The following is a 10725-nucleotide window of genomic DNA, read 5'->3' as shown; positions in this document are numbered from 1 at the left end:
TACGGTAGTTTCTCGTGGAACTTTCAATAATAACTTTTTATCGGGAAGCGATTTAAAACTGATTGTCTGAAATGATTTAAGAAATTCTCTTTGTCCGTATAATCCAATCGGTATATGCATCGTATTTTCAACATTTTCGATTTTTACTTTATCTATATATCTATTTTTTTCGATTAATGTAATAAATTCTCCTTTAAAATCGGAAAAGATGAATTATATTGAATCCTTTTCATCTTTTCCTCTTATAATATGTTGTTTTAGATAGTCTAGATTCAGAGCTGAAAGAAATGTAGGAGCATCTTGATTTATGTGTAATTCGCAATCTTGAGCGATCTGAACTGTCACCATGCTTCTTCTTTGTTATAAGAAAATTTAATAAGACGATCCTTTTCCTAATTCTTTTAAATTATTCGTAATAGTCTCGAATATATTACTTGATTTGTTCTCTCCTATAGGATATAACGGAATTAGTGTAGTCAAATCATCAGTTTTTACTTTAATCAACTTCGTCTCTTTAGAAATTATGTTGTAAGTATTATTTTCGCTAGTTATATTAAACCACGAACGAGGTATTATTATCTGGGACAATGCCGCTTCCCACGATCCGGTTAAATTTATCGGCGGATTAATTTTCGATGTGAAGGACGATTGAGTATTTTTCGGAAAATATTCCATACTCGCCGTACTGATAAGCGTAACATAAAACCTATCCATTTTTGACTTTCTGCAGTTCTTCGTTATAAAATCGACCCGTAATCGTCTGGTTGTTATAATCTTTTAACACATAAGTGAGGGGATCGTCGGAAATCGTTTGCTTTATAATGAAAACCTCTTTACTCCATCCAGCCAAATATCCTCTAGAAAACGTTTTACGTTTCTTAGAAATTCTAACTTTATCATTAATTTTATATTTATATTTTATTTTCGTTTTGTTTTACCATAAAGTCGATTAAAAATTTGTAAATGGTGTTTAGGTTTCACCTCGGCCGGAGGCATTCCTATAGTTCGATGTTTACTATAATTATACGCTTTCACCAAATTATTTAATTTATCGATATATTTATTAGAATTTCGATAGGTAATAAGGACGATAAATTTTATTTTTTAAAGTTTTATTAAACCGTTCTACGACCGACGCTTTCGTTTCGGAATGAGTATAATAATGATTTATTTGATGTTTTTTAAATAAATCCTTAATAACAGAATTCATAAACTCTTTCCCTTTATCGGTATGTATCATCCTGGGTATTACTTTTCTAAATATTTTTTGAAATGCTTTTTTTATCGTTTCCGGTTTTTTGTCTTTTACCGGAATTACATACGCATATTTAGAAAACACGTCGATAGTTGCTAATAAATATTTTATTCCATTATTATCTTTCGAAAATTGTCGAACATCCATAAGATCCGACTGGAGTAGTTCTCCTTGATATAGCGCTTTGGTTTTACGTCGCTTATAATTTTTTCGTACGGGCTTATGCAACGTATACATATCTTGAGTCGATAGCCATTGTTTGACGGTTTTTCTAGGCAACTTTGTCGCTTTTATTAGTCTTGTTACGCTGCCAAACGATGCCGGATGAGATGGATTATAATAAATAGAGCTTAATAATCTTTCCATTAAATTTGTTTTCTTTTAGACGATGCAAATTGTTTAGGAATTTTCGTAGACGAAACCCTTTTTTTTCTTCCGCTAGTAATTGATCGCATCGAAGGCGGCGGAATCGATGGCGTTCGAAAACGAAGTATGGGCGATTTTTCTATTCTTAATCGACTCGATAGCGCCTTATTTCCTATCCATTCTCTAGGAATATTAGATTTAATAATCGCTTGATAAAATTCGTTAAATCCAACGGGCACGATAAAAGATTTTCGATTGCGCATTAAATGCGATATCAGATCTGCTATATGGGAATTAATTATCGGCTCATTATTTACCAGAAATTCTCCTTTTTCGTTCCAATCGTATTGATATTGCTTTAGTAATTGAACGATATGCGGAACATATTTTTGATATCCCAGCGGGACAGAAACTGATATCTGATCTTCGATAGTCGACGGTTTTGTCGATTCTAATGATGGTTGCGATTCTTCGATCGGTTCTGATACCATCGAGACTCGAATCGGTTCTTTCGGTGCGTGAATAGTTTGTTTAAATCTCGAAATTAGTTGACTTAATAATTTAACTTTCAAATCATCCGATAAAGTACTTTCTTCTAATAAATCTTGGATATTATCGTGCAATCGTATTTCCGGTTTTTGCAGTTGATATTTAGGTACTAATTCGAGAGGTACTAACGCCATTCGTTGAGCCATTTTTTTTATAATCCAAAAATTCTTTTAGCTAATGATATTATTGGATCTAAAATCGCGCCTAAAAATCCTCCCGATTGATTTATCAAAATCTTCTTTTTTGCTTGGAGACCTATTTTTTTATTTGCGAGTTTTCGAATACATTTTTTATATTTTTTTAATTTATTAATGTTTACCGGTACTCGACCTTGCAGCGTATTATCGCAAATTTCGCATATGACTTTTATCTGATCGGGCGATGCTTCTTTTAACAAAGCTTTTCTCTGAGCGGGTGTTGCCTTTGCTAGCACATTTAACAAATGATAATTTTTTCTGATATTCTTCATTTTTGTGGAATATAAACCCAATACACGCCTTGGTTGTCGGGAAAACACGAATCTCGTAAACACAATTCTTTATCGGTCGACGGATGGAAATCGATAAACAAATAACCGTACGGTTTGGATGTCGCGCTTAAATATGCGTCTTTGAAGTAGGGCATTTTGCCTATAAACGCTTGACGAGCGAGACAGTTGATTTGGCTTTCATCTCTATTATTCTTAAATAAAATCAAATAATGAGTATTTAAACTAATATCTCTCATTACTTTATTACGAGGAAATAAATTCTGCATTATCAATATAACGCTTATATTTTTATGATGCGATTGAACGGTAAATAATTCCGCAATTTTTTCGGTTATAGAATGCATTAAATCGTCTATAATTATTAAATCTACATTTTCGTCGATACTTTCGGGAATACCGCATTTAAAATGAATATTTTTCTCTTCCACGAACCAAGGTTGATACATCGAGTAACACCATAAAATGCGATTTAATCGTTTTTCGTAGATATTTTCGTGTAGCATTTTCCGAACTAAAGAAGTTTTTCCAGATTGAGACGGGCCCACGACGATACAACTGGACGGATGTTTTAAACACATTTTCTGCACAGTAAGTTAAATTCGTTCTTTAATAATTGTACACCATTATATTTGTGAGGCAATCCATCAGCTCGAAAATTTCGAATGTCGTATACAGTTCTTCCAGCATTTGTACATTTATGTAAATAAAAGTTTCTACCTAAATGTAAAGAATATTCGCAAGTAGTGTTTTTTTATATTAATTTCTTTAAAATTTGATCCTTTTAATAAAACTATAAAAGAAATTGTTAGCAAAAATATTTCTATACAGCTTATAATAATAAAAGCGAGTACTATTTTGCGAGACATGATGATCTAAAATAGCAATTAAAACCGAAATAACTGCTTATTAAATAAAATCAAAAACACTACTGCACATGCGCGAAAACATAAAAACCACAATCGCGAACTTAAAAATTATTTTATTCGAAAAGATGGCGAGGTATAGAGACGATGTACCCGAGATTCGTTGGACAGCGTTTTACCCAGTCAACGAGAAATTATTAGTTCCGTACGCATTCTCTAGAACCTCCTTCCCTTGCATCGAGTTGGCAGAAAAATCCGTTAAAACTCAACAGTTTCCTCCATCCACTAAAATTCTATACTCCGTAGATTTTCGACCATGGTTTAACCCAAAAGTGAAACAGATCCGATAAATGCTGACAGCGAGAGAATCTCCCCATCATTATAGCGTACTCATTCAAGAGAAATCCGACAAAATCTTTACCAACTTCGACGAATGTGCTTCCCATGCTCTAGAAAACGACCCTCATTGTGGACAGACTGAAAATAATATTCCAGAAATGTATTTTGAATATGAAATTAAAAATAAATAAAATTGCATTTTTTTTTCTCGAAAATTTGTGTCTTGTTTTATAATTTTTTCGTCAACAGATGACGCTACATAAAACAACAGTGCACATGCGCGAAAAACGTAAAAACCAATCGCAAATTTAAAAATTATTTTATTCGAAAAGATGGCAGAATGTAGTGACGATATGCTACCTGTGATTCGTTGAACAGCGTTTGTTCCATTGAAAGAGAAATTATTAGTTCCATACGCTTTCTCTAGAACCTCGTTTCCTTGCATCGAGTTAGCAGAAGAATCCGCCAAGGCCGCGGCTAAAGCCCAACAGTTTCCTCCGACTGTTAAAATTCTATACTTCATAGATGTTTGCCCACGATTTAGACCAAAAACGAAACAGTTCCATTGGATGCTGACTGCGAAAGAATCTTATCATCATTTCAGCCTGGAAATTTTAGAGAAATCCGACAAAACATTCGACACTTTCGAAACATGTTTTTCCGACGCCGAGAAGCACGACCCCCATTGCGGACCCGAAAATAATATTCCAAAAATGTATTTTGAATACGAAATTAAAAATAAATAAAATTGCATTTTTTTCACAAAAATTGTGTGTTTTATTTAATAATAATAGCGCAAACCCCATTAAATTGTAAATAATATATATTTTTTAAATTCGTTGATCTAAAATCAAATTGTAGTGTGAAAAAAAAAATTCGAGACCTAAAAAAAATTATAACGTAAAAATTCGTTGACCTAAAAAATAAAATGGATGTGTGAGAAAAAATTCGGTGACCAACGTAATAAATTCGTTGATCTAAAAAAAAATGGGCGTGAGAAAAAATTCGCTGACCTAAAAAATAAATGATCACGTGAAAAAAAATTAATTCTGTTAATAACGATATTAAAAAACATGTCGCAACACGAAAAAATATATAAAAGTTCGAATAATATTTATAAAAAACATGTTGCAACATGAAAAAAAATATAAAAAGTTCATTTGTCTAAACGATTGCATCATAAAAAAGCTTATTGGTCTAAAACAAAACTAATCGATTGCGATCATACAAATTGATTTCGTCATATAAAGCGCTACAAACTAAAATTAAATTAGTATTATATTAATATCGGAAGAAGACAAGTCGTATAAAATGGAGACAAGAAAAATAGCCCTGCTCTCTGACGAATTAAACTTGTTGGTTGATTGGAAAGATTTCTCTAAATTAAATTTAACGGAAGTAGTATAAATAAGAGAGACTCTGGGATAATTTGTTAAACTTTTAAGACTTTATAACTTTTATCGTAGTAACGCTCAACCTCCCGAGGGAAAGACGTCCACCAGGGGCTAAAAATGGCAAAAACCGTTGAATCGTTCGAGCGTTTCTACGATATTTGCATTCCAAAAGCTCTCGTAGACATTAAAACCACGCCCATTTTTGCTGCCCCTTCGGATATACTTCACCGCGAAATGTGAGCGAGCGTTTTTAGAATACGCCGCGATATTTGTTTCGCCGAGTCTTAAGAGAAACGATGTTTTTAAGATTTTTTTACAATACGACGAGTCTAGATCTCTCTTTAAGAGAATCAATATTTTCTTTATTTAAGAGAATTAATATTATTATATATATAAACTTTAATATTTAAGATATTTTTCTTTTCGTTAAGCCAATGCCATCTGTTGGCAAAATATTAAATTGTTAAGTCTCGAAGGTGCCATCTGTTGGCAAAATATTAAACTTCATTTTCTTTTTTAAATTATTTTTTCCTTCGAAATTTCGAAACCGATTAAAAAAATAACAAACAGCGCGAACCGTCCGTCGCTAATCGGATCGCGCCATTTGCTATTTGGTTTTTATCGATACTTTTACGATATATATATATTTTTTTCCTCTTTCTTTTATTTATTTTATTTTTATATCTTGATATATTTTTTTATATTTTATATATTTTTTTATATATTTTTATTTTTATTTTTTATATTTATATATTTTTTATTTTTATAAGTTTTTTGTTAAGCCGGCGCCATCTGTCGACAAATATGTGTCGCGACGACGATTAAATAAACGACACAATTTTCTCTTTCTTGTTCTTTTTATTATAAATAAAGCCAAAAAAGTTATAATAAAAAAAGTTAAAATAAAAAAAATGATAATAATATACAAAAAAGTTTGAGCTATATTAAAAAAACAAAATATATACAAAAAAAAGTTACATAAAAAAAAATTGATGAGATCTCCATCGAATGTGCCTAAAAAAAACAATAAATATTATGTTGTATATTTATTTTTAAAAAAATTTTTATTATAAATAGTTTAAATTAAAAATTAAAAGTAGATTGTAAGGAAAATCTGCAAGAAAAAAAAGCAGAGGGCGTTAGTCGTTCTTCTTTTTCGAAACAAAGAAGATTGTCAAACAAAGAAAGATGTCTAGTCATTGTGTCTAAAATGCAACTGTTGCTTTTAGACTTACAATTGTTTTTTAAATATAAGAGACGATCGATAGGATTAACCGATGTATCGCCAACAACCGCGAAGGTAAGAAGTTTAAGATTGAAATTATAAAAAAAAAGCGTATTAAAAAGTTATAAAAAAAGTTAGTCGTAGAAAGCTTAAATTTATTTCAAATATTAAAAAACTAAAAGAATTTAAATTGACCTAATGTCTAGACATTCATCTTTGTTCGCCTCGAAAAAATCTTGCGGAATATTCTTACATCTATTATTTAAAATTTATATAAAGTTTTTTGAAAAAAACTTACCTTCTATTGGTCGTCTTCAAATAAAATTAGTTTTTGTCGACCCATTTTTATTATAATTTTTCTATAGCATTCTTGAAAAATAAGTATGTTTTTTCTAAATGCAGTGTTTAAGTTTGTTATTTTGGAATATGTTTTTTCATTATAATAAATGCTTTCTTTTTTATGTACACTTACTATTACTTCTGACGGGATATTTAATGGAATGCTAATTCTTGGTTTAACATAATAAATATTATGTAGCGGTATTGTTGTTTCTGAAAATTACGAAATACTTTTTAAAAAAATACAATTAAATAAAAAATTTTTTCTAAAATATAAAAAAGATAATTACCATTATGGTCTAAAATTTTCCACGCTCCTTTGTGAAAAAAACATACTTGATTTTCTTCATCGAAATTCTGCAATATTTGAACCGAATCCCATGATTCGGAGACCATGTGAGTTCCTTCATATATTTTCCCCTCAAAATTTAAACTATATTTAGTGTAATATTTGCTAAATAATAAATATATAAATTTATATAAAGTTTTTGAAAAAAACTTACCATTTATATTTCAAATAAAATTATTTTTTTTCTCCCATTAAAATAATTATTTTTTTAAAGCATTCTTGGAATATAATTACATCTTTTTGAAACGAGGCGTTTAAATCCAAAATTTTTGAATATGTTTTCCCTCCAAAATAAATAGATTCTTTTTTAAAAACTTGTATTGATAATTTTGATGCGATATTTATTGGTATAGAAATTCTCGGGCGCACGTGGTATATATTGTGAACAAGAATTGCTGTTTCTGAAAAATTAGCAAATACTTTTAAAAAAAATACAAGTAAAAAAATTTTTACTAAAATATAAAAAAGATAATTACCATTTCTGTCTAAAATTCTCCACACTCCTTGGTGGAAAAAACAAATTCTTTGCTCTCTCTTCAAAATTTTGTAAAATTTGAGATGATCCCATTTTTCGCTGACAACGTGGTTGCCAGTGTAAATGCGATCTTCAAAATTTACTGAATATTTAGTGAAATATTTCGTTTCTAAAATTGTCACATTCGACAGAGATCTCATCTTGGAGAGGGTTAAAAAATCGGATAAAAGCGAAAGTATTTATACTCTAGGTTTATTAATATATGCGTTCACTTTCGCTAGTCCCCATCTTAGCCTACGGCATCAAACTCGCGTCTTATCTGTCCCTCTGTATCTTTTTACATTCTAGGTCAAAGATAGGCCTCCTAATTCAAAGTCAAGAATTCGACGTGACCCGATTCCCACACAAAGCGACTAATGTTTTATAGTTTGAATTAAAAAACACATTTTTTAAGTTTTTAAAAAATTTTATTTGAGTAAACTAACGCTACATTGGTTACATTTAATGAATATATTTGGTGGTATTTTACCAAAACGAAAATTATTGCGTACAAAAGCGAATACATAGTTATCATTAAAATATTTAGTATTAGGCTGAAGAATTTTTAAGTCTTGGTTTCTCGATATTTTGTAGAGAAAAAATAAGCAAAAGTATCCGCACGTAGGGCTATACGGACCTTGGAGCGTTCTTCGATTCCAGCGCAACTCCTTGGAATTCTGTCTTATGAACTTTATAATGTTCGGGATTTTTGGCGGTAGTCCGTATGAGTCAAAATAATAACAAGTTGAATTTCGGAAAAAAAGAGCTATCCAGTGTCGTCCGGGATTTTTGCTGTTCTCCGTATTAACGATAAAGCTTCTCTTCTTTCCGATTGTTTGAGGTAATAAATCCGAGGGATAAACGCCACCGAATGTCTTGCTAATTTCGGAATCACCTAACGCCAGTTTCCAGAGCATAATCGTATCCATTAGTTGTTTAGTAGTCGACGTAAATGTTTCGCGATCGATCGATTTCTATTGTATTACGATATTCTAAGAAGCATATGACGTTAACTGTTTCTGGCAAAGGTCTTTTGAACTTTAAATCGAAACTAACATTTCCATAGGTCAACACAGAGGTATGGTTTTCGGATGCTGCGCGGTCGGGAGTTAGGTCGAATACGTGGAACATGTATCCTTGAGCGTAGTCGGAATACGATATATTAGCGAATTTTCCGTAGGGAATTCCCCCTATTTCTTCGAATAATGTTGCGTAGCTTCGAGCGTAAGATTTGGCGTCAAAGTCTGGACAGTACGGAGTTGGGTGGGATTAAAATCGAATCTTTTATAACAGAAATATAGTTTAAGTCGAAATTTTCAAAATTGAAAGGATTTAAATCGATCTGTCCATTAAAAGCGTTATTTCGCACCAATCCGATTATAATTCTTTTCGGGATTTGACCGATTATCGCATTCGATATATTTGAACTTAAAATCCCTTTACTTAATGTAAATACTTTAATATTAACTCGTCGATAAGGCATTTTAATTACAGAATTTTCTAATGTTTTTTCCATTCCAATTAAGATGCTAGGACTTACTTCTATTCTATTTACTTTTAACGTAATATTCTTTAATCGAATCTGATAATTATCGGCCGTCGCCATTAGAGCGAAAGCGTCTTTCGAACGTTCCAATTTTATTCGAACGTCTACGCCGTTTATCAATAATTTAGGTTGATTAATAAAATCGAAATGAAGTCGTCCGTATAAATCTAATACTTGGCTTCTGCTGCTTTTCTTAAACCTGGCGACTAATCCTTCATTCTTGGCGTCTTTAATCGGGTTGGTTTCGTTTAAAAATCCGGCGGTGTCTTTGTAGAAGAAAGAGCTGGTTAAATAGGTTTTTTGCGCCTCTTCGGAGGAAAATAATAGATTTTCTATTATCGCTCTGTATGGGTAATTAACGTGCGTAGATATGGTTTTATCGTTAAATATCGTAGTACATTGAGAGAACATCGAATGCAAAAAATTATTCACGGGTGTTACTAAATCGGTATCGAGAGTAGAAGTTCCATTTTGTTTAGTAACAGTAACTTGCGCATTAATCGAAATACTGCTCAAATCTATTAAGTTTTCTCCGGAGCCGGGGATTAGAAATTCTATAGGAGATTTCTGATCGGTTATCGAAGCGATGGGATGTAGAATAGCCTCGGTAGTATTTAAAATCGCCAACTGGGTCGGAATAGTTTTAAAAAAATCTAGTTCCGATTTTAAACACGGGCAGGAGAAAGGATCCATTTTTTTAGGAGAAAATATCTACTACTTTCCTCTTCTTAGTATTCTTTCGTTTTACGCTTTTTCTTAGACGTTTTCGTTTTTTACCCGATCCGCTTTGAATTTTTTGAATGACGTCATCTTTTATTTCTCGACCTGCTTGATTAATTCTCGATAGAGCCGAGTCTTTTAACGATTTTCCCGTGAGTATATCCGACCCGATATCTTTCGCTATATTTAACGCTTTTTTTCCAATATATCGACCCGCGTGTTTTAAAATTGGTATTGCTTCGCGAAAAATTGAGCCGAAAAATCCATATCCTCGTTGAATCGGCCGACTTTTAAAATACGGTCCTCTTCCCCATTGAGGAGTAACATAAGGGGTGTGAGGAAATATAGAATCGGGATATCCTCCTGTCTGCGAACGATAATAACTAATACAGTCCTCCGGTTTAAGCTTCATTTTATCAAATAACCGATTCTTTAATGAATCCGGTTTTATATACTTTTTCGACGAAAACACAATACCAAAAGCGTTTTTCCCGAAGTAAATATGACGTTTTCACCCGTTGATGTGCATATGTCTACGGTTATAGTCTCGATATAATTCGATCGAAGAGGGAAAAATAACGGAGTATTATAAATTTTAACGATTTGTTGATCTTTTTCTCCCATAACTGGAATTACTCGGAATAGTGGAGCCGAAGTATCGCCTACGTGATGCGATTCTATTAAATTAGAATATACAAATATTTCTGTTATTCCGGCGTTTAATTCTAAGGGATAAGTTCCCGTAAATTCTCCTTCGGAATATTCTAATCGATCGA

General features: G+C 31.9%; 1 protein-coding gene across 1 annotated transcript; it reads right to left on the bottom strand.

The window, feature by feature from the left end:
- Window positions 1-8920: 8920 nt before the first annotated feature.
- Window positions 8921-9922, bottom strand: LOC136981126 (uncharacterized protein F54H12.2-like). Its single transcript, XM_067277399.1, has one exon. It carries the CDS (start codon window positions 9920-9922, stop codon window positions 8921-8923), a length of 1002 nt encoding a protein of 333 aa, XP_067133500.1.
- Window positions 9923-10725: the final 803 nt, after the last annotated feature.

The sequence above is a fragment of the Centruroides vittatus genome, unplaced genomic scaffold (assembly GCF_030686945.1).
Source record: "Centruroides vittatus isolate TY-2023 unplaced genomic scaffold, ASM3068694v2 contig_744, whole genome shotgun sequence".
NCBI classification, from domain to species: Eukaryota; Metazoa; Arthropoda; class Arachnida; order Scorpiones; family Buthidae; genus Centruroides; species Centruroides vittatus.
Note: the sequence above shows the minus strand (reverse complement) of the source record. Positions and strands in the feature narration are given on the sequence as shown.

Coding starts and splice junctions, on each gene's coding strand:
- LOC136981126 (XM_067277399.1), bottom strand. CDS start 9,922: ATGGATCCTTTCTCCTGCCCGTGTTTAAAATCGGAACTAGATTTTTTT.